Source organism: Odontesthes bonariensis, chromosome 22 (assembly GCF_027942865.1).
Source record: "Odontesthes bonariensis isolate fOdoBon6 chromosome 22, fOdoBon6.hap1, whole genome shotgun sequence".
Classification (NCBI taxonomy): Eukaryota; Metazoa; Chordata; class Actinopteri; order Atheriniformes; family Atherinopsidae; genus Odontesthes; species Odontesthes bonariensis.
This window is the reverse complement of record NC_134527.1, coordinates 16,907,621-16,932,587: the sequence shown is the minus strand read 5'-3', so window position 1 is coordinate 16,932,587 and position 24,967 is coordinate 16,907,621. Positions and strand designations below refer to the sequence as shown.

Below are 24,967 nucleotides of genomic sequence, written 5' to 3'. Positions count from 1 at the left end.
AAAAAAAGTTGTGTGCGCGACCTTGCGACGCGCGAGGATTTTTTAGCTTGCGACGGGGGGCGTGGCGGAATTTTGGGTCACGTGACCGTTTGCGCCATTTGCGACCAGCTAGTAAGAATGGGTCAAAGCGAGGTTGCGCCGAGTAAGAATCAGGCTTTACAGACTCTGGCCAGAGCCCGTCTACGGAGAGCCTCGCCACTCTCCATAAGCCCCATTGTATGCAGTCCCACCAGAATTCCACTGGGGGTGATCGCGGGCGAGTCCAGAATGAATGGGGGTCTATGGGGCTAAACGGCTAAATATATTTATTTCACCTGCTTGTCGTTGAAACATCGCATATTTTATTCTAGATTCGGCAAGTTCAATATAGATTATAGGTCGAAAGTCGAATTAATGAGTATTTATGTCCTTTCAATTTCTTTCAGTTTGGGTCGTTGTTGGCCATAAAACGCTAGCATTCTGCTAATGAATGCTGATTGGTCAGTGACGGACATACGACTGAATACGACCAGAGACCCCGCTTGATGGCAGCTGAAGCCAAAGCAGTGGATGTCCAGAATGGAATATGAAACAGAATCTTAAGGAGGACCTTCCCGCTATTAATATTTAAGTTAATATTTGTGTATAGTAACTTATTTCTTCCTGCGGGCACTTTTGTTTTCAGATCGTTATATATGTATTGTGAAAGTACATGGGTATAAATGGAATTTGAGTCTCTTATTCGTGTGTTCAACGTTTCAATATACATGGTTTAGTATTACGACCTTAAAAAGTACAGAAAATGTCCCGCTCAATAATATTAAACAATCGTTTTTATTCCGCCATTCCTTCACGGCCTGAATTCTGCAGCTTGACTGTAAATTGCAGTGGCAGTAGGGGGGGTTTAGTAGATAGATTAGGGGGTTAGTTAGGTTTGTTAGATTAGGTTAGGTAAAATAGGTTATTTTAGGACATTAATAAATATATGTTTAACAACAAGGGCCTACTTTTGGAATCTTTACTTAAGTTTGTGTTATTATTTTGCATAATACATGCAACAAGTGTTACTTATTTAGTCAATTTATTCATTAGTCCTTTGTTTTATTAAGAAAATCAAACTCACTGAACGTGTCCATGCATTCAAACTGAGCTCTGTTGGTATAAACTTTGTCTAAACTTTGTTTTAATTTTCGCTATTGCCACCGTAAGTTGGCTAGGCCAGAGCTATGGAAAGAAGTATCTATATATAGCTCTGGGCTAGGGTACATAGCGACCGTGCTGAATTGCCAGACGGGCTCTGCAGTGACTCAGAACTTGCCGTAAAGCAGAACGTACGCAATCTGTGACGTCATCACCATTTTTGAACGGCTTTTTAGAACAGATACCGGTAAGTGAACTTCAAAAATGCAATATTCAGCCGAGTGTATTTTTTTAGTCCCCCCTTTTGAATGCAACTTTCAAATTACTTGACAAAAAATTATATCCTGAGAAAAGTGGATTTTTAGGGTGCAACCCCCATAGACCCCCATTCATTCTGGACTCGCCCGCGAGCGCCCTCACATGGACAGAGACACCATTTCAGAAACCGGAAGTTTCAGAGAGTGGCAGTTCTCTTCCATTAGACATTCTCTGCTCTGGCATAACCTACGTCCTTTCTAAACATTACTGATTGGTTAAGGGAACTCCAATGAATTTAAGTTGCTGAGTAAGGTCCCACCCTCCATGGAAACGGATTCCTCTTGGGTTTTTCCAGACTGTTTGACGGAGTCAACAGTCGGCTTTCGCCCAGGCTACTAATTAGCTGCCACACATAGAAATATGTATGAACAAGACTGGAGCTCCCAAGATCTACAAAGCCATGCTGTTTGAGTAGCTTAAACTTTTCCTTAAGAGGGATAAATTAATCTCTGTCGTAAAACTAAAGTCTGAAAGCACAAACTCAGGAATTTACCAAAAGGTCCATGCCAAAAGGACGAGTAAATCTGTTCAAAGTTGAGCATGCGAAAGTGGAGGCTTGGGGGAGCTGACTGTGTAGGGAAAGTATACAAGCTCACACATAACAGGACCGAAGAAAGAGGGAATAAGAAAAATACTAACATGCCATGTCGAAGGACGTGTCGCTCCCATTCGAGGCTGTTGGTGAAGCAGCGGCCACAGAACTCACAGGGAAGACGCTTCGCTACACTGCTTGGCCCAGAGCCAGTGCTACTGCTGCTGGGAGATGCAAGGACCTCTGGGAAAAGAGGTTCAAACAACAGATCAACGAAAGAATGCAGTACTCACAGGTATGCATGCATTCTTTCTTAGAATAAGAAAAAATGGAATCCTCTGTTGACCAGTGTCTATATAGTAGATGATCTGTATATCATCTACATTATTCTAATCTTTTATCTCAGATCCAGTAACACTTTCTAACCTTTCAGAAACACATGTATGTATGATGTGTGATATGATATGTTTGATTTTGTATGTGTTTTTTTTTCTTTTATCCACAAATGCACACAGACTCTAGAAGCATGTGCCTTTTTTCTTTTTTTTCAACTAACCTTTTACTCCAACCAACAAAAAGGTGTTATTAGGGGACTGGTAGGGTGGCTGATGGCTCTAACACAAAGACGTGTTCACCTGAGAGAACAGAGACTGAATCCTGCAGGAAACTTGTCTTCTCCTCTTGATTAAATGGTTGATTAAATGGTAAATAGGCTGACTGCAACTAGCTCTTTCCTAGATTTGCTGACCACTCACACAGCAAGCCACAGGGAAGCTGGGCATCGAACCACCAGATAATGACCCTTCCCTCTTAGCTACACTAACTTCTATTACAGTTGTGATGTGTTAAAGATGTCTGTACATTTATGGAGTAAAGAAGAGTCAAAAAATATTGTTACTTGATGTGAATTTACCTTGCATGGGAAGCTTTTCCTCCACCCCCTCCTTGACTTCCTCCTCCTCCTCTTCTTCCTCCTGCTCTTCTTCTTCTTCCCCTTCATCCTCCTCCTCTTTGATGTTGTCCTCCAAGTCTTCACCATCCATCTCTCTCTGGTCATCCACCATGTGCTCCATAATTTGCATTGCTTCATCGTCATCCTCCATCTCCTCCATCTCCTCCACATCTTCTTCCTCCTCCAGGGAAGCTTCTCTGTCCGCTATCATCTCCATTATTTCTCTCTCCTCTTCCTCTTCTGTGCTGCTTCCTTGCCCCTTTATCATCTCCAGCTGGTCCAGGTTGACCCGACCCATCAGCTCAAAGTTACGCACAACCTGATCAGAGACAGCAAGTGTTGTTCAGTTTAATGCTATCATTATGGCTTTAGGGGCTTTAACAGTATCAGCTAAAAACAATTCCGGTCGCCAATTTTCCTTTTTTCTCGAAAACCAAGGCAGCACATGTTTCTTTTTGGAATATGTGTCACTTAAAAGTCAAACAACAGTTGTAATGGCTGGTTTATGGAAGGATTTTGAAGGTAAAGGCCTGACTCTGCCAACAATCATGACTTTCCCAAAATAAATCTAATCTTCATGGTTTCATTTATAGGAATCAAGTGACTGAATTAGAAACGTGTTGACGATTTTGTAGAAATAGATGATGAAATACAATCATGTCAAACGCAAAGTATTTTAAGGAAGAAGATAAAAGGCAGAGAGTCCTCTTATTTCTTCTGCATCGTGTCACAAATGATCACACTGTTTCTGAGTGATTTGCTCCTCCCATGCTCCCAGCAGACTCAGAGAAACAGCAGTCTAGATTCTCTCCAAGCAAAATGACTGTTCTTTGACTCCTCTGCCTCGCCCAGAAGGAACTCGGCTCTCCTATACTTCCTTTTGAATAGCATATTTACAATAGACATCTAAGTTTTTCTATGTTAGAGGTCTCTATTTATACTAATCTGTAGGAAAAAATGAATTAAACTAATACCTAAGTACTTCACACTTCCAATTTATTAAACTTGCTTAATTGTTTATATTTAGATTCCTAATGTCAAACTACACATGGACGGTATACGTTGTTTTCACGTAAATTGACCCTCTTCACACTTTCCTTTACATAAGATTTTCAGCTATTAATGGAAAACTATGTGTTACTCAAATGCTTAAAACAATCTAGCAGAAAACCCCCCGAAAAATGCAAAGCCATTTAGAAACTACAGTTTAAAATTATGCTGAGCAGACTGATTATTAGAACCCGTTCTCATATGTCACCCACATTTAGCAAGACTCTGCTTCTCGGTTTCAGTTGAAATGTAGCTACGGAAAACGTCATCATTTGTGGACTCCGACTGACCTTGTGCTCAAGGCGTAGATGCTCCTCCAGCTGGCTCCGTCGACTGCTGTCGTAGTAGCAGAGCTGGCACTGGTAGGGCTTGATCTCATCGTGCTTCTGCAGGTGCAGCTGCAGGGCCTGGTCACTGGAGCACGTGAAGGTGCATTTGTAGCATCGGAACACCAGGCCCTGAAGGTGGCGCGACAGCTTGGAGCGGCTGACCTCAAGCGGAGCCACGCGCTCCTCTTGATGGAGAAAGCGGAGAAAGTCAAGTGGATTGTTAGAGAGGAGAAAACAGGAAGCAGCGCAGAGGGGGGAGATGCACAAGCGTGTGGTGCATACACGCAAATCATACACAAAATGAAAAGCAATTCCACTTAGCGTCTGATGGTTTTGTCATTTACACACATTCTACACAAACAATTTTCTCTTGATAAGCAAACCCATCAAAGTTTTATCCACTTATGAAAATGGTTCCATTCCTCTTCGCTTGCTTTTGATCGTTATCTCTCAGTTTTAGAGCTACAGAGCGTTCTCATGTACCTTAAGAAAATCACAGACAGAAAACACTGCATGGTGCCTGAGTTATTGTTTGCATTTCTTAAAATGCAACAGAATTTGAATATCAGTGCATTCAACAGAAAATCGGGATCACATCCTTGAATATTTCATTATGAAATGGTTGGATTACTTGCACAATCTTGATAACAATCAAAAAATGTCTTGCTTCTGGCTTCAACATGTAAGGAAAATTGCTTAGTCGCTTTCTCGCTGAGTTCGATCTGAACTCATGTTTGTCCAAGAAGATCAACAGAAGAATCAACTGTTGCCAAAATGGCCACCGAGCCGACGCCACTTGTTGTCTAGTCTAAATAAAATACAACAGCAACAATAGCTGCAATGTGTCGCATTACTGTGAATAAAGGCGGGCCGAGCGCAATGACTTCTTGGAGTCTTGACGTCATCATAAGGTTGCCAAGCAACCAGTGAGACTTGAGGCCAAGAAGAAATGCAAAAGTCGCAGTTTCCCATGTTTTCAGTCGTTATATGAAGTGAAGCCGTTGATGTGTATATTTTGTTACTGAAGTCCACTGCATTACATTCATGAGGAGGCAAAATATTAATGGCGATAGTGCACCGACTCTAATACCTGCTATGAATCAATGACAAATACAAAGAGGAATTGTAATCTTTTTGAAAATAAATAATAATAAACAAAAGGCGAAAATCTAGAAGCTTAGTTAAAATTCGAATTTATGGCAGAACTATTGAAGTGCATTTCACAAATGCACTTAACAGAGATGTGAATTCAACATGGTGCAAATATCCACCTACCGCACAAGAATGACAAAAGAGTACACACTTAAAAGAGAAACAAACAATAAATGAGTTGTTTCTTTCAAATTAAAATAAAAACAGTACATTGACATTGATAAAATATATTTTTCTTTTTTTTTACTGTAAAACAGTCATTAAATTACTAACAAAGAGTTAGTTGTGATTTTCTCACACTGTTTTGTGGATGTTCAACACAAATGTCAAGCCAGTCTGGTAAAAAAAATGATAATAATCGGAGAAGCTTAAAAGGAATTGCCTTCACACTTGAAAAACGAATAGCTAAGAAAACACTCGGAGAGGAGCGTGATGTGAAAGCGCTCGGTGAGTCGGCATAGACTGACCCGATTTAGATATTGACATGCTATATCTACTAAACTACTCCTTCAAAAGTTAAATTTACTGTGTGTTTGCTTCCATTTTTCATGAAGCGTACCTCGGTGCAGAACAATGTGGTCAATCATGTTGCTCTTGTGTTTGGTGTGGTAGAGGCAGAGAGGGCAGCGCAGGTCTTTAGGAAGCTCCTCGGGTGCATTGTTGTTGTGACCGGCCTCCACATGTATATTGAAGGTATGCCTAAGATAGATTTACAAGCAGTAAATCATCATTAGTCTTTTTATTTTGCTGCATGTATATTCTGATAAGTGTCATACAGGAAATTGCAGTGAATGTCAGGAGGTTTTCCATCAACTACTCTCTTACTTGTAGCAAGTGAAAAAGGAGCAGTCTTTGCATTTGAAGAGCTTCTTGCCACCGTGGCGGTCCCGGTAGTGCCGACGCAGACTCTGCATGTATCCAGAGCTGAACTCACAGAACTCACATGTGAGGACGCCATCTGGACGACCGTCAGACGCTGTTGAGCCGCCAGGTTTTGAGCTGGAAGACATTTGACTGCGGGAGGCCAGCTTGTAATGACTAAGCTGCTGACGAACATCCGCTGGCTCAAGGTATGATGGATCTGAGAGAAGGAGGGAAATTTTGTGCTTATTACAATGTGACATTGTGTTTTGGAGACATGTGAACGGGTACTCTAATGTTACTTCTACTTAGATTAAACAAATTTCCTCCAACTCAGATAAAGAGATATAATTTAGAAATGCTTTTTTTTCTGCCCCTTTCATTAAGTAACCAATGTAGTCAGACTATATTTACTAAAAGTCAAATAATGTATTATCTGGTAACATACTGTAAATAGCACTGACACACTAGTTTTCATACAATAAGAGTCCTCCCAGCCTGATATTAAAGTGCAGTAAAGTCAAGTAGATGAAATTTTGCACAGCAGGATGGAGATTAGCCTACTTTATATACTTCTTTCAAATCGATTTGCCTGCCTTCTTATTTCTGTCAGTGTGAAATGTTTGGTCAGATCTTCGGAAACAAAAATACGGACAGCTCACAAAGGGCTTTAACAGGAGAATCGTGACTAATGCACGACATGGTTTGGTGTTTCTCTCAAAAGAACCCTAATTCACTTTGACATGGGTTCCACAAAGTGTCTGCTTCAAACACTTTTTGCAGATTTGTCTGCTGCACATTCAGGCGGACAATCTCCCTTTCCATCACCAGATTCAGCTCTAGTGACTGGAGTGCACTGAACTCATTTATGTCCCAACAACTTTTCTGTTGTGACATAGGGGAGGTCACCAATAAAAAAGCCCCGAAGGCATGCACAAGCTTAGCAATAATACTCAGATCAGCTGTGACGCCAGTGACGAATTAGCAGACAAAAGTGTTTGTTTACTACTTTCAATTAAAAATGATTCCAACACATGAATATCTGCTCAAAAATGGTAGGTCAACCACTATAACAACCTTATGAATCAGTTTATCACAACAGAATGTTAAGACTGGCCTACAACTTTGTCTCTGATCCCAATCGTGTCCTAAATAGTGACTAGAAACGGTTACCATCAAAACAAAGACAAAGGGTTCGATTGAAACAATCCTTTGTGCATCAGTCACTTCTAACGCTGAATAAAGAGCTTGATTCCAGATCAAATGCATATTGAAAGGAGGTAAATGTCCTTTGTGAGTGTGGTGTGTGTGTGTGGACCTGCTGGGATGCAAATCATCGTCCTCATCAGCTAACAGGAGTGGAACCTGAGATGGTTGTCAGATGTTGAAGCCCATCTGCATCAATGGTCAACTTGTTTTGCATTCAACGCAGCTTTTCTAATCACCACGGTGACCGCAAAACCATGTTATCTGAGATATTGTGGCCTCTCTGTCAGCCCAAAACAGCAAGGCCATTCTCATCTGACCTCTTTCATCAACTAGACGTCTATGCCTGCAGAACTCAAGCTCACTGGAGGTTTTTTTTTTCCAAAACTCTGCAGACTAAAACCATCAAGCTGGGCTGTGTGGCAGCAACAGTTACACGTCACTGAGATCACATTTTCTCTTCATTGTGATGTTTGACATAACCACTAGCAAAAGCTACTAGCATGTATCTGTAGGATTTTACTGTTGTACTTGTGCTAGATGGAGGCATATTGGTTGAAAGCATGAATATACATACAAATACATCATATTTGTATAAAAGGCCATCAGCAGATTAAGCTAGCCCCTCTGATGGACTACTCACATATAAAGAAGCAGAACTGTGTCTGTCATCACTTGTTCCCTTCCGCCTTCTCTGTCTCTCGTGGGTCTATGGTATCAGTGAGCGAGCTCATACTCTCGTCCTACTTTGAGCCTCCAACACATCAATAAATAAACCAGAGTGACACTAATAGAATATCTACCCGTCTGAAAAATGCCTCAATCAGCACTCAAGAGTGGGCGGAAACATGCAAGTAAGAGGAAAATTCTTTTAAACTTGTACTTTTTTGAAAATCTTCAAATCCAATTTCTGACTTCTGCAGAGGAGGCAGAGACATTCAAATGACTCAAACAACGCACAGTTGATTCATGCTTTTAATATCCTCTCTGCATTGTGTAGATGTATGGAGATACGGCAGCAGATAGAGGGTAAATTCTGTAGTTTGGCGGTGATGTGTCTTAAAACAGTTTATTGTTTTGCATGAATTAGAGGTGGAATACTTGTGTAAGAAGCTGAAGGGGAGGAGGATAACACCGCTTGATAGGTAGCTCGGTGAGGATGGAGACTGGACTTAAGACACACGATTGCAGCTAAAAGCTTACAATGTCCTGTTCTGATGACTTCTGTGTTCTTTATTTAGCATGTTCGTACAGAAATATGTACAACTGATGATTTAGCAAAAGAAGTGACAGACTAGCTTGTCATTTTGCTCAAAGATTGACTATTAAAGACCTTGGGTTTAAATCTTATAGGTCTCCTCGGTGCAACGATTAATGCCATTTTCCAGAAATTTAGGTAAACATGGCTGCTAATAAGAGGCAATCCAATGGTAATCTCTTCCAAACACCCCACCAAGAAACAAAAACCTGCTCTGTCTGAATTTCAGACGTTCAGCTGAAGGTAGCTATTTTGGCACAGCAGGGAGACATTCAATATGTCAGCTCTGCTCTCTCTGAATGCTTCATTTGTCTTGGTAGTGCACAGCTGACAGTGGTGGATGGTGCATTGAGGAATGCTGCCCTGCTTCAGCTCCAGGGAAGATTCCACAGCTCCAGCAGCAAGGTGACAGCTGCTGCCAAGAACAGACTGGGAGCTAAAGCTGCTGCTGCTGCTGCTGCAAAGCCACGAAAACACCTAAAACATGGATTCACATCAAGGGGGTTAACGCCACAGCGACCTACAGTGGAGATGCCTCTGTGAATGAAAATGTTCTGTCAAGAAAGGTCTCAAAACCAACACTTAAAAAGGCTCAAGTGGTCAAATCTGACCACTCTGAGAGTAAGACGAGGAGATCTATACCATTCTTATGTTTGCATGGTTGATAAAATGTGTAAAAATACTCCTTAACAAGTACAAGCCCTACAAGAAATATGCTACTTAAATAAAAGTTGGTAAGTATAAGCAATAAAATGTAGCTGAATTAAAAAAAAACTGATACATTATGTGAGACATCAGGTGGATAAGAGCATTAGCAGCATGCTACTTTTGTAGCTGAAGCTTAATGTAAACTTTAATATTGAGAGAAATCAGATAAATATGCAGATTGGTGAAAGGAATTACAAGAGACAAAAAGACGAAAATGAATAAGTTTTGATCCATAAATCTTATTCAGTTTTTGATCTTCTTAAATTGTTATTCTTTGGTGACTTATTGGGTCATTGGGGCATATTGTCAAATGTAAAATGTCAGAGACCAAAAAAGTTGGAAATCACATCATTTAAGAAAATAAATGTCTGGTACTTTAAAGGCTCATCAAATTATCCATCGTGCTCACCATAAAAAGCTGTAAAATAATTCGATAAATTACAATACTACTACACATAAATGTAGTGTGAAAGTATAAACTAGCAAGACAAGGAAATACGCGGTGAACATCAATGAGACTAATGAGTCTTTTTGTCCAACCCTTCCAAAATGTAAAACGAGAACCTCATTAGGTTTTTTTTTTTTAAATCATACTTGTCAAACTTATCATAATGTAACAGATGCTCTCATACCATCTTGGGCTAAGCAGGCCTGCTCTGCGTTAGTGGCCAGGCGGGAGGGCTTGAGGGCAGCATGTGCAGCCTGGGTAGCAGCTCGGAGTTTGGGGAGAGTCAGAGCTTCACCATGGTCCCTCAGAGAATGCTCCTTCAGCTGGCTGATGGTCATCGTGGAGAAGGGACATGACAAGCACTTGTATGTGTACTGCTCACCTGAAGGAAGATGACAAACATGAGTCACTTGACTTGCAGAGCTCAATAAATGGTTGTACTCCAGAAAGAAAATGGTTTTGAATTAACATACTTTATCTTCCACTGCAAACACATCTGTAAACTTATGCAACCATGTAGTCATTATTGGTCCTCTTTGAAATAATAATAATAAAAAAAATAGAAACTAGTTTGAGTATCCATTAAATTTTCATTCAAATTCAAACAAAAATATTTTAAGGCACCATTTATAAGTTGGGCCCACATACTAACTCACGAGCACAGGAAATTTGCGTGTCAAAAGTGTTGAATTCTGTCTTATATAAATGCAACAAATACTGCAAGCCGATCTCTAACAAGTTCAAGTCAAAAACTTATTTCCTCATTGATTTACACCCCTTCAGCATATGACTACACTTTATCAACACATATTTTGCTACTGTGTGTTTTTCTCATGTTTTCAATGTAACCGTGAGAGATTTATAGCGCCATGCTTCCTGTTTCTGCTGAGTGTGTTTGTTTAAGCTCTCAAAGCAGGCAGCATCCCGAGGAGTGGAGCCATTACATCCACAATAAGTGGTTCAGTTTGAAAAATACAAAGTAAGAACTGAAGCTCCACTTCTCAAGTGCTAACTAAATAACTTAAGTCTTGCAGCTGCTTCTAAAAGTTCCTATTTGGTTTGACAGTTTTAAGTTAGTTTAATTTGCATGTACATCGATGCCCAGGTGGCGGTTTTCTGCACCGGATAAGCTAAAATCATTTCTTTATGTAAAGATATGGTAAATAGGGGGTTGTCATTTGAGTCTGAGGACACCTTGTTAGTCATGGATACAGCTGTAAGGTGTGACTTCATGCAAGTCTGAGTTTGTCTGTTTTTACCTGTATGAGCCTTATGCAGGTGGCTTTTCAAGCGACTTAGGTAGGCAGATTTAAAGGGACAGAACTTGCACTTGAAGGGCTTGTGGTGCCCGTGGTGAGACTGCACATGTCTGTCCAGGCTGCAATGACAGAAAACATTTAAAAAAAAAGAAAGAAAAGAAATAGAGAATATGACATAAGAGGATAAAAACAGACAAAAATGGATCAAATGAGGACAATATCAAACAGATAAAGAGAGAAAATTACAAAAATAGAGTTGAGGAAACACATTTTGATGGTCTCAGCAGCAAGGTTTTTTTCAGTGGCATCTGAAGCGCTCAATTCTGTTTACCTCGCTAACAACAGCCACACATTTCCAATGACTACAGAGCAAGGAGCCGTGGGGTGAACTCATCTACCCACAATCCCCAGCAGGGAATGAGTGTGTTTGTGCCTGTGGGGACAGTCGCTATGTTTTTAATGCCAGCTTCCTAGGTGGCATGGGAATGCAGCTTCTTTCTGGGTCAGGGCACATACAGTACAGAGGGATTACACCTGGGAGCTCAGAGGAGATGAGGATTCTCTCTTTCCCTCTCACTCTGTGTCTCTGTGATGGATAAAACAAATCACACATCCAAAATGTCTGTCTCACTCTAATGTTTGTCTTTCTCTCCTGGCAAGCAGGATATCTCGGAGATGATTGAAGATTCAGAGGGGATTGTGATGGAGTAAACAGAATGAGGTGTAAAACCCCGCTCAGTACAAAATGAGTTCAACATCCACATGATCTGAAGAGCAGCTCGTGCAAGAATGACAAGGTATATTCGGGCAAAAGTTGAACATGTGGTGCTAGCGGGGCTTTATATTGAACCTACTGGAATGCTTCATACTGTTCATCTGTTTTTAATTGCAATTTCATTTCATCAATATGAGAACCACTGTCGACTGCCAAGTTGCTGCTAATGCAAACCAAACTGCGGGGTCTCGTCTTGTCGCCAGTGTTTGTGAACAAAAAATTGCACTTGAACACACCGCAAAGACCACAGAGCAGGAGTCTGTAAATTATTCAATAAGGTGAAAAAAAACCTAAAACTCTGTTTGTTTAAAATCAGATTATTATAAGTTCAGTTATTAGGTTCCAACAGAGATCTCACTCAGGCATGTCTTCATGCTTTTAGACTTAAATCCCTGAATTTCAACTTAAACAAACACACCATGCGGATTGCTTTGTACATCTATAACATGTGGACAGTCAGAACATACTGATGTTTAGTGATGGTGCTTCTTCCTACTTACTTGTGTCTGAAGGGTGAGACAAACTGACAGTACTGGCAGCTGTATTTGTCCTCTCTGCTGAACAGAGCCATGGCTGAGTGGCTCCTCTCATGGGACCTCAGCCCCTGCATGGACATGAAGACTCTGTCACACTGGGCACATGGGTGACCCCCCGCTTCTAAGCGCTGCTTCAGCTGGCTCTCTGAGACCACAGCCCTGGCTGCAGCCACAAGGGCTGCTGCTCTTCCCTCAATGGCCTCTGTGTCCGGATCGAGTGTCTCCAAGGCAACGTCAACGCCACCCGAAGCTGTGGAAAATGGTGAATCCATAGTCGATGCGGCAGGTCTCTCGAGGCCATCAGCTTCATCCCCCTCCAGGTCGCCATTGGTTATGGTCTTTGAAGGCAGGGTCAGGGGGACCTCGCTGACTTCCTGCTGCGAATCAAAGAGAAGTCTCATGTTAATGTCGTCTGTTAAAGCCTTTTGCTGTGAGGATGCAGAACTTTGAAATAAAGAGACCACAGCAGTCCATTTACAACTCTGTTACCAAAAATATTTTTACACATTTCCAAATCATTGAATCACAGTTTTAATCAGAAAAACTACAAAGTCAACATATCAAATGTTTTTCTTTTGAAATATATATACCCATTAACCACATCCCTCAGGTAGGAAGACCAACTGCAGCAACGCATAAACCATTTGAATTCATATTTTTGTTCCTTAATGCAACAACTGCTTTCAGTGGGTGAGGCCTGGAGTGCAGCAGCCCCAGTTTTATTACCTGGACTATTGAGTCATGCTGCTGGAATATGTACAGAATGTTGTTTCCCTGGAGAGACATCACCTGGATGGCAGCACATGCTGCTCCTAAACCTGTACGCATCACTCTTCATTAATGGCTCCTTCAAAGATGTGGAAGATTTATATGGAGATAAGTTTTCTCCTCCTCTTGCTTCTCGAGACGGGAGGACGTAATAATCATTATTCTTGTTTGATTATTCAGAACACAAGAAAGTCTTATTTTTTCTTCCTGCTTATAAAGTGAGCTTGAGTGAGCACAGGGCAAACGGCAAACAACTTTCTGGATCTTTTTTTACACATGATTTTTTTTTTTGTGTGTGTGTGTGTACGTTTCGCAAACATGTTGTCCTGTTCCAAATCAAAGATAGGGCTTAAATGATCAGAAAAAAACCAAACAATATTCTGTTTTTATTAACATCATTAACCTTTTACAAACTCTTATCAGTGGGGACGCATCATGTTAATAGGACATAAGCAACAGTTAAACATCTGTCTAACACCTCTGGTTCATTTCAGTATTTAACAGTTCAGTTTTAGTTGCAGCTGCCCCTTCCTCAGTGCATCGGCGTCTCAGTTCCTCTGTAGAGATCAGCTTGTGAATACAAGGTAACCTTTAAACCTCACCTGAAATCACCTGAGTCTGATGTCTTTGTCTTAACAATCAACACAAACACCGGATTCAGTTGATATTGAAGTGACTGCGCCAAGCAAAGGAAATGTGACCAACTAATCAATCCAGCTGATTTAGGTTTTGTTCAATTCTTTATTACAATGTCACAATAGTCACCAAATTTCTGTCACTAAGCCAAACCATAAGCATTTCTTCTCAGCGAGGAACTGCGTTTGGTGAAAAACACGCATCTTTGCACATACACCGACAGTTACACAATTCAGCTGCCCAACAAAACCTCTCCATCTCTTTCTACCTCTCTCATCTGCAAGAGTGCAGGAGTGCAGGCCGGTCACTGCAGCCATCACGAGCACACAGACAATCACCATGACTTTTTATTGCCTCAAGGAAACTCATTCTTTCTGTGGAAGGACCTGACCCTGCACTTCATGCAGCCGTAAATAAGATGTGGCATCCACAGGCCCAACCTTGCCATCCAGTCCCTAAATTCTCTGTCAGCCTGCTCTCCATCCACCTCTGTGAGAAGCCATTGCAGTTCCTGAAATAAAACTGCATTTGAGATACCATAAACAACATTTGGTTTTACTCCACGCCATGTGTAAAAGGATTCATTCCATCTGGTGGAGGCGCTGCATGTGTTTATAGTTATTGTTGTTGACCATAAATGCTGACAGGTAAAACATAACCCTCGCAGAGTAAGAGCTGTTAGAATGAATAGATCTAAAAGTCAAACAGAAACATACTCATTTCAGAGTATTTGAGAGAGTCAAAAGTGAGACCGCAACACTTTCACCTTTTTCACTTTTAGCTGACAGTAAAACTTCTCTCAGATACGTAAAGACAGTCTGTGTGTTTGATGGAAGAACCTGGCCTCCATTTGGGTGAGGCGTTAGATCCTAAGGCCTTTTCGCCTCACCGGCAGCCTCAGTGGAATACAAATGTTCGAATGGTTACCCGCCGCTGCCCTAAAAGTTATGGCTCACCAGGCCAACCAACAGCATTGCTTGTTTTCTCTGGGGGACGCTGACAGACTGTCCACTCAGACGCCTCTGTCAGTAATAAACAAAACGGGAAACAGAAACAAAGTCCATTAAAACAGATCACTGCAGTGCTGGCGGGATGAGAGTCAGAAAATAATGCAGACGCAACGGAGACAGAAGAAGTGCTGCTTTCTTCTGCTGCTGCAGAAGACTTTATGTTTATCCTCCTTTCGCAAGAAAGAAATTATGCAAACCATGCATTTGCGTGATGTCTCATTTTTTTGATACGGTGTGACAATTTTATTGTAGCCTTTTAAACATACATGGGAACAGGAAATAGAATTGCACATTTCAGATGACATCTGAGACACACAATATATTTATATATATATATATAAATATATATATATGCTTGTCAAGTGGTAGACATTTTTCAGTAGGACACCATGATCCATTTTTCAAAATAAAACTTAGAACAACTGGAATCAACCATGAGGTGGAGCACAAATGTGAAGGTGGCCTTGCATCACTTCCTCATATGCTCTGGTCATGCCCCTGTCTGGTCTGAACTCTTACAAACCACTGTAACCCTTTGACAAGATTTCTCCATGTTGCACTGACTAAGCCTACATCCAAACAAAGTGCAGTGGCCTTCATCTCTTAACTGGAGAGTTACTGCCTTTCTTTAGCTCAAAATGGATTAGGAACATTTTTGTTTTGTCTCAGTGTTGGAAAAATCTGTCACTCCACTCAAAACGTAAGTGAATAAGTTCTGCAGCATAGTCCCATGTTGAGAAATCTCAAACTGTCCCTTTTGAGTAAAGCAGGATTCACACATACATGTTTCGGGTGCCAACCACCTTGGCCCCTGGTCTTTCCACCGCTAAATTAAACTGGTGCTTTTCTTTGATTTTGCTAGCATAGCTTAAGATAGAAAGCTGAGAGTAGTTCAAATTTGTAAGCGGCAGCTAAGGCACCAGTCAATCCTATTACTATACTGACTGCATGCCTGATCTCATAAATGATTGTCATTCCAGTTCCAAGCGTCAGGCTGAGTAATAAAACATCACTCCCATGTAACTCTGCTTATCTATGTCCAACTATTAGCATCTTACTTCATCTGCATCATCAACAATTTCATCCGTATCTTCAAATATTTTCAAACATTGGTTGCTGGTTATCTATTAAACTGTATATGTCTGTATCTTTCTACATATACAACCATCTCTGTTGTCCTGTGCGGGTTTAATTCCTGAGGTTGGTACAACAGGACATGGTGTAAATTCTGGAAGATGTTCTGTCACATGTGGCATTATAAAAGAAGAGTCAGAAGTGTACTTTAACTATGAAGCCACAAGTAACAGCTGTGCAACAGCTAAGTGCGTTTTTTTATGAAAAGGCTAAATATAAATTAAACTGAACAGAACTTAATTGAATTGAATAGCAGTTTAGCTTATGCTAGCTATTACAGAAACTCACCAGCACCCCTAAAACAGCTTCAATTATCCCGCTTTTTTTAAAACTAAGCTAACCAACATCCGGCAATTGTGTTATTTTACGATATGCTAAGAAAAATGGAAAAAATAAATGTGTTTTTTTTTTTTTTTTTTTCTTTAACACAGTTAGAAAAGTAACAAGCGGAAAGAAAAGAGTAACGCCAAGGGCAGATTGTCAGAGCATCACAGAGACTAAGAAAAAGAAGGAAAACCATGCACAGGCACAATCAAACAGTCAATTTTGAGCTGATATGTACGTTTTTGGACTGGAATTAAACCAGATCACCCCAAAAAAAAATCCCACACGGGCACAGGTGAAACATGCAAAATCCACAAAATAAAGCCGCTAACTGAGGTTCTGGCTTCATGCTGTGAGGTGACAGTGCTAACCACTGCATCAGTGTGAGTACTTCATTTATACCGAAGCAATTTGCTTGCAATTAATTACTTTAATTCTGTTATCTCAAGATCATCAGTTGTTGTTTTTTTTTTTTTTTTATGTGAAGATAGCAAAGATCATTTGCTGGTGATAACAAGTAAGTGTATCCCATCATATTAAGAAATGAATCCTTTGATACCTTGACATGGCATGAATGTACTTCTGGTTAATTTAATCACATTTGATCTAAGCTTTCTGGATCATTTTTCGAGACTCGAGGCATATACGCAGAGTTCTGCTGTAGTTCTTACAGCAGACAGTTTCTCCTACAGTGGTCTGTGCTTCAGCAAAGAGCTGCTCGAATAAAACCCGATGTCAGTTGCAACTGCTAAAGACGTCAGAGCATCCCTGTATGCCATTTGACATTTTCAGCTTTAATCGGTTGCAACAGTTGTCAGGATGATCTGTATGCCCTCTGTGGCTCTCCTGATGTCTGATAACCATAAATGGAAACCCTTTTGTTTTCTCATGATCACAAAATAATTCATTTGTAACCAGGAGAAACGAGTCTCCCTATACCGGAGATAATTACCTCGTGATCTCAAGATACCTCAATTAAAGAGAATTTTGAAGCATTTCCTGACGTGTGTAAATTTAGTTTTGTGTTCACGCTACCTTGACATGACCTTCTTTGACTTCTCCATATTGGACGTGCTTTCGAAGGTGGTTGCAGATGGCTCGGAGGGTCGGATGTATCTCTGCACAGAAGTTGCATCTGAATCCTATGGGGGTTTTATTAGCAGGGTTTTCCTGATCACAGACAAACAAACACACAGAATCAGTTTCATTCATTGCTTTTTTTGCTATTTCTAAAATCTTGCTGATGTAATCTTTTAGAATTGAGACCCTGATTTTTAAAAATACCCCACAACATTTAATGGACATTAACAAAGTAATGCACTTGCAAAGTTTAATTAATGCCAATGAATTTTGTAAACCAGCGGATGTATTGGCCATAGCCAGAAGACACTATTATCTTTTCTTGAATTACCTTTTCACCATGAAGTTAAAAAATGTAACCATTCTCTAAATTATATCACGTTTGATAAACTATATTTCTAATGAACTAATAATGAACCCAATTATAATACCTCATTATAAAGTACTATTACTTAAATACTGACAGTAAACGGGCAAATTGAGCTACGTAATTGTCTCTTTAATTGTCTCCTCATTTCAGTTTCAGCAGAGTATTATGACCGTTGTTATGACCGCAATAAATGTAAGTTTGTAAAGTCATGTTAAGTTGAGCTTCTTCCTGTATATTTGTTTTTAAAAACCAATTGCAGCGTGATATTTTACGCTCACCTTGTCAAGTTTATTCTCTGGCAGCTCTGAGGCTTTCTGCTTGCTGAGAAGCTGCCTCCTTCTCTCCTGCCTCATGGCCCTCTTCTCAAACTCCTCATTGTGATTCAGTAGATGTTTAGCCAGACTGGGAAGAGCCAGGAACTTTAGCTCGCAGTGAGAACACTGGTATAACTCAGAGTCCTCATCCTCTGGTGCGGGCGATACCAAAAAGTCCCTCTTCAAGTCTACGCTGTGGTGGTCGTTGTAGTGCATAGAGAGCAGCTGGCCAGTGCTGAAGGACAACCGGAAGCATTTCAGACACTTGAACGGCAGCCAGTCGTCATCTCTGTCCAGCTCAGGCTCAGGCGGAACCTCCAGCACTTCCTTGTCTTCCTCTGCCAACGGGCTCACAGCGACCTTCTCAGGCTCTTTGGCATAAATAACGGTGAAGTAGCGACCAAGTTTGCTAGAATGCTGCTTCTTGGGGAAGACACCTGGGTGGCGTTTGATGTAGTGTGAGACGATGCTCTTCCTGCTGAAGGCCTGGAAGCCACAAAGATTGCACTGCCGCCTCTCCACTGCCAAACGCAAGTCTTCACTCATTTCTGAACTTTCCCCTTCTGATGGTGGTGGCGCCATCACTTTGGCGGGCTTTTCGGTCAAAGTCTTAGAGGCAGCCAGACAATGGGTGTAATAGGCATCGATATCATGCCGCTTCTGGTAGTGTGCTGCCAGGCCTTTGCGTATAGGGTTTGTGTATGAACACAGAGCACATTTGAAGACGTTATTTTTTCCCTCTGGCTGAGCACGCACATTGTTATGCTTGATACGGTAATGGCGGGCGATGCCTTTCCTGGTGGAGCAAAAATACTTACAGAGCTGACACTTAAATACAGCATGTTTCTCTGTCTTATTGACAGGTAATTGAGAGAGACCAACATCCAATTCATTCACCTCGTGGACTTTTGACATATTACTGGCACTGCATTCAGCTATTGGCTCTGTTTCTTTACCGGTGAAAAGATTAGTCAAAGAAGGCGTGAACATATCAGAAGCAGACTGATTGTGATATTTCTCATAGTGGATTTTGAGTTTCTCCATCGTCCCATGTGTGTATGGGCACATCTTGCATCTGTATGCGCCATAGCCCTGCCTTTGAGTTTTGAACTTGTCATCTCCTTCATGCAGCTCAGTGATTTGCTCTATATCATCTGCAAAGTCTTCCGCAGTGACTTTCACCAATGGGTGTCTTTTCTGATAGTGAGTAAGGACTCCGTGGATGCGGGAGTTCACATACGGACAGTGACGGCATTTATACACAGAACTGGGGTTGATGTCTGCCTCCTGTGCAAAATCTGCAGCTTTTACTTTCATGCCTGGATGCTTCTTGCCATAGTGAGTGAGGAGTCCATGGAGGCTGTTGTACTCTGACAGACATACAGTACACTGATAAGGATTATTAGAGAGGGAAAGGCGTGGATAGGAAGGATGGGGATTGTTTTCTCGAGGTGGGGTAGCAATAACTAGAGCTCCATCCTCCTCAATAGGTTGGCAATGCAGAGGTGCAAGCTCTTTGGCCCCCTGCTGGTGGGTCTTTTCAGTTGAGCTGCTCCCTTTGATGATGTCCAAGAGCACAGATTCGTCCCCTTTGACAGCCCAAGGGTGGACAGCCTGATAGTGACTGGTGATGTCCCATATGGTACAAGCCTCAAAGGCACAGTCTCTACATTTGTAATGTTTAGTTTCCATACTGCCCCCTTGCTGAGTGGTTTCAGGCCCAGCCCACAGCTTGCTGGCCATGTATGCATAATCAACGTTATGTTCAGGGTGTCGTCTTTGGTAGTGGAGCAACAGGCCTTGGGGTTCAGCATGAGAGTAAATGCACCATTCACAGTGATAGCCCGCCTCCAGTATGCCATCTTGGTAAGCCCAGTGTAAAATGGTCAAGGCTGTGGCTTTCACAGTCGGGTGCTCTTTCTTTAGGTGCTTCTTCAGCGCATAGACATAGGGGGATGTATAGGAGCAGTGTTTGCATTTAAGGGAACGCAAAGGTGTATCGTTTTCAGGGTCGGCAGGAGCTGAGATTACACCAGAGGAGGCACTGCCTGACTGGACCATCTGTGCACGCTCACGTTGACTTCTCACAACTGCAGTGTGACGACGGACCAGGTCAGCATTGGCCTTGGTTTCCCTATGCTTTTTCTGGTAGTGGATAAGTACGCCTTTTACGGTGCGGTTGCCATAATCACAGTGCTGACAAAAGAATAGCTCGTCCTCACCTTTCTCACTACTTCCTGGTTTAGGACTTGAGTTACTGGAGCCGTCGTGACCATTATTTTGAAACTGCTTCAAAAACTGTTTGGGAGCAGCAATTTGCAACTCCTCCATTAATTTCATCAAGCCAGGAGTTGGAGCGCCATGCTTGATATATTTAGCTGTCACTTTTACTTCTGGGTGTCTTTTTTGATAATGGACCAACACGCCAACAACTGATCTGTTGCTGTACACGCAGTGTTTACAGTAGTACATTTCCTCATCTGATCCATACAGTGCGGCACTTGATTGCTTTGGAGTGGACGACATACTGGGGCTGATTGAGTTGGCTGCAGCCTGTGACTGATCCACAGACACCACCTTCATGGTTTTCTGTATGCGGAAATAAGACGCCTTTTGCTCTGGGTGTTTCTTCTGGTAGTGGACCAACACTGAGTGCATGTTGGGGCTGGCAAAGGAACACACGTCACAGTCATAGACAACAACATTGCTACTCATTGTTTCTTTGAGAGTTTCCGCCTCAGCACTAGCTTCAGGAGACTTGGGAGCGGTTTTCAGCACAGGACTTGAGGAGGATCTGGGCATTGAAGTGGACGAGTTCAAATTTTTGGGGCCAGAGTTTAATATTTCCCTCAGGGTTTGCGATTCTCCCGTTTTGTGACTTTGCTCAACAATATAGCTGGAGAAGATCATGGCATTGTTGATTTTTACAGTGGGATGCATTCTTTGGTAATGGGGCATTAGGCTTCTGACATTGGGGCTTGTGTACGAACAAAAGCGGCACATGTATAACAGATGTGGTTGGTTGAAGTTGAGCACATTGCTTGCTTCAGGGTGGTGATCCATGTAGTGTTGGTGCAAATCGTTGTAATTTGTGTATTCAATGTAGCACTCCAAGCAGCGGAAGACTGCACTCTGGTCTTCTGGGTCCAGGATGTACTTAAAGCTGAACTTGATGTAAGGGTGCATTCTCTGGTAATGAGTGCTGACGCTCCGAGCTGATTTGTTGTGGTAATCACAGTGTTTACAGTAGAAACGTGTAGTTCCAGAACCGTCAGAATAGTCCATGTTATCGTGGACAGCGCTGTCATTGGGATCAGTTGAGATGTTCTCACTATCGTCTGAGAGAGTCAGAGATATAGGAATGCTTCTTGGCTTTGACTTAGGGTTGCTTTTTCGTTTCCCTATTCTGCCTCCCTCATCTCTTGCATGAAGTTGCTGGGTGTTGTAAGCAAAGACGGGATTGCTGTTGTCATGGTTTCTACCCTCATCAGCACTGGCATTATTTTCGCCAGCGTCTTCATCGTCCATGTCATCCAGATTTATAATCGCATCCTGTTGGCTTTGGCTTATCTTACTCTGAAGGTTACTGGCAATTTCATCAATTCTGGTTCTCTTTTTGACTGAGGACAAATCCAAAGGCAAATCATTAATAGACTTCCTGGCTCTTTTCCCTGTTACTAAGGACTTCTTGGTGGCAAGTCCTAAAATGGGTGTCTGGGTTTTTTGTAGAAAGATTGGAGAAGCTTCCACTTCAGAATCTGGCTGGTCTGTCAGCTGGGTTTCAAAGACAGTGGAATCTAGGTCATCACAGTAGGAATGCTTATGCTGCTGGTGGACCCTCAGACCTTTCAGAGTGGTGGTAGAGAAACTGCAAAGTGTGCAGCGATGAGGGTTCTGCTGGTCATTTGATGTGCTGGTTGTCTTTTTTCCGTTTATTCTGGAGCTTACATTCCCCCCGTTAACTGGCTCTGCAGCATTATCATTCTGCGGCTCTGGACTATCACCTGTAAGGTCCATAGTCTCTAAATCTGAGGGATTATGGGTCTGTTTGTGTGTGCCTAGTTTAAGAGGGCTGGTGCAAATGAAGGGGCATTCGTCACATTTATACACTGTGGCTTTGCCAGAGAGGTGAATGTTTTCAATGTGGCGCGAGATGCTCCGCCTGTGCATGGTGAGGAAGGAGCAGAAGGGGCACTGAAATCGGTTCATGTACTTTCTGAAGGGTATTCCTTTAGTTTCCAGTAATTTATTATCATCGTCTGTTAAAAGCTGCTTCACATCTGCGGACAGGGTTCCAGTATAGCTGGGATCATCTATGTCGCCCAAGTCTTCGTCATCATCATCCTCTAAGCTGCTCCTTGAGTCCTCCTCATTGAGTAAGTTATGATCTATCTCTGTGGCATCAGACGAGGCAAATCTCTTTGACAAAATCGAGGAACCCGTACTGTTAGGTGTTACTGCACTTATTTGTGCATACTGAATGGATGAGATCTCTGCGACTGACTTTTCCAAGGTGCTTTCTGGTGCTTTCACCTCTGATTCCTCCTTTTCACTGACACTCGTCTTTGATCTAGTTGGGCTTCGGGAAGAAGAGGGAGAATCCGGTTTGGGTGAGGTTGAACTCGCCTCTCCTTCTGCCTCTTCAATGTTGGAAATGATCTTGACCTTATCGCTGTGCTCCTTGACCAGGTGATTTGTCCAGCTATCTTTCTGGTCAGTCTGATAGTCACACCATTCGCAGGGAAACGTTCCCTTCGCAAGCCCACAAGCTGAATCAGATTCCTCTTCGGTATCAACGTCCTCTGAAGGATCTCCAGCGCCATCCGAGGGAACTTTGTTATGACACATCAGTTGGTGTTTCAGTATCCTTGGTTTGCGTGGAGACTTGTACGTGCAATATTGACAGAAATACATTTTTGAGTGATCATTGTGCATTATTACAGTGTAGCTGGGCTGCTTAGCTGTCTCCGAGGAGATACTTGCATCTGAATCTTCCTCTGTGACATTATGAACCTTTTTGGTGTGGTTTCTTAAGAATGCCTTTGATCGGAAGTAACGGACGCAGAACTTGCACTGATAAAATGGAAGATGGGTTTCAGCAGTCTGCTTTTGTGATGTTTGGTTGGGACCATCTGTTGAGTTGGGGCCTAAAAGAGAGAAACACATGAGACATGTTTTAAAAGAATAGTAAAACATCAGCATTTCATTACCATTTAAACTTTTCCAATGTCTACAACAATTAATCTTTAGTTTTTTTTCTGCTACTCAATAGGGCTCAATATGATCATTCTGCCTTGAGGAGGGAATTAAAATAGATAAAGAAGTCTTTCTTAATCCTCAACAAAATAACAGCAACATCTGATTAATGTGGTAGGCATACTCATTCCAGCTTTAGAAAGCGTATAATCCTTGTCATCCTTATCCTCATATTCCTCTTCTTCCTCCTTGTCCTCTTCCTCATCTCTCAGAGAATCAGACTCATCTGCATCTGCAGGCTGCAGGAAAACAGTGTGCACTTCCTGGATGTGGGTCTTCAAGTCGTCACATGACTCTGCACGGAAGTCACAGCCATCACACTGCAACACCTCCATCACTGAAAAGGTGTAGAAATCCCTGGAAAATCAGGGAAAGCTGTAAAAAAAAGAAAGAGAATATGATCAACTCGTGCTGCAATTTTTCAAAGAGTACATGTTAGCGTAATTTATCGTAGATTTGATCGAATATCTTTGCATTGCACTGTATGCATACAGATTGTAAAGCTTATAAACCGAAGACTTCTTGAGAAGGATCATCCCAAAGCGCTTCCGTGTTCAGAGAATTAGACGCGCCCTTTCATAAGAATGAGATTGGTGATGTTCTTAGGTGATTACAAATGATGACTCCTGCTGAGAACAAAGAATGATCAGGAGCTGGATGATGGCACACTTTTACACATAAGCAAGATAATGGCCACAAAAAAAAACAACTCTTATGCTTCCAAATGTTCATCATGTGACACCAAAAGATATTCTGTGACAGCAGCATCTCATTTTCAAGGTTTAAGAAACCCATCCAAAATATCTCTTGAACATAGAAGCGCTGTTTGAAATGACTTGAGTAATGAAAAGAGATGATATGGTGATAGTACTTAACGCAGTTTAAATATAATGACATGACTGACACACAGGTTTTAACATCTGAATAAAATATATCACTGAAATAGCTCTCAAACAAACCATGAAACATAATGATTATCAAGTGATGTTGCCATAAAAAAAACAACAACAAAAGAAAAATGTTGTAAAAAATGGCTGAAGAGTCGTCTCTGAAGTCCAAAAGCCCAACATAGCACAACATAGAGGAGGTTTCGGCAGATGCTGCAGGTTCTATTCTTTAGTATAGCATCATTCCAAGAACAATGGAGGGACTGAGGGCGGATTATCGGTTGATTTGTCCCATTTTTATTACCTTGGGATAAGCAACAGCTGGAGAGCAGCTCCACAGCACAGTATTTAGAGCGGGCTTTTCCATCAGACTGTATTAACTGCACTGAAGAGTGAATGAATCAACTAAGAAATGAAGGCTTAGTTTGGATGTCTCTGTAGTTTGGACATGGCCAGAAAAAATGGAATCTGATGGAGTGCCAATCATTTCAGAGCTCTTTCACAATGGTTTTCTAAGCAGTCATTGTTTTTTTTTGGTTCTTTTTGCAAGTCCAATTTTTAGCTCACACAAGTTGTTGAATAGGAAGCCGTCGGGCCCGTTTTATAACCTTAACTTGCAAATCAAAAGCCATTCAATCTGAATTTTTCACACTTTCTTTAGAGCACAATAACAAGCAAATCGAGG

The 24,967-nt window shown here is 41.7% G+C and overlaps 1 protein-coding gene across 2 annotated transcripts in view; it reads right to left on the bottom strand.

The window, feature by feature from the left end:
- Positions 1-24,967, bottom strand: part of znf462 (zinc finger protein 462) — a 55,870-nt gene that overhangs the window by 4,827 nt on the left and 26,076 nt on the right. For both annotated transcript variants that reach the window (XM_075455907.1, XM_075455908.1), the window contains exons 2-12: positions 23,520-23,770; positions 18,104-23,286; positions 17,411-17,545; positions 12,468-12,880; positions 11,193-11,311; positions 10,118-10,315; positions 6,278-6,533; positions 6,012-6,151; positions 4,262-4,485; positions 2,883-3,240; positions 2,077-2,212 (exon numbers count right to left, since the gene is read on the bottom strand). In XM_075455907.1, the coding sequence (XP_075312022.1) occupies positions 2,077-2,212; positions 2,883-3,240; positions 4,262-4,485; positions 6,012-6,151; positions 6,278-6,533; positions 10,118-10,315; positions 11,193-11,311; positions 12,468-12,880; positions 17,411-17,545; positions 18,104-23,286; positions 23,520-23,730 (7,373 nt within the window). In that variant the 5' untranslated portion in view covers positions 23,731-23,770. The remainder of the gene's footprint in view (positions 1-2,076; positions 2,213-2,882; positions 3,241-4,261; positions 4,486-6,011; positions 6,152-6,277; positions 6,534-10,117; positions 10,316-11,192; positions 11,312-12,467; positions 12,881-17,410; positions 17,546-18,103; positions 23,287-23,519; positions 23,771-24,967) is intronic.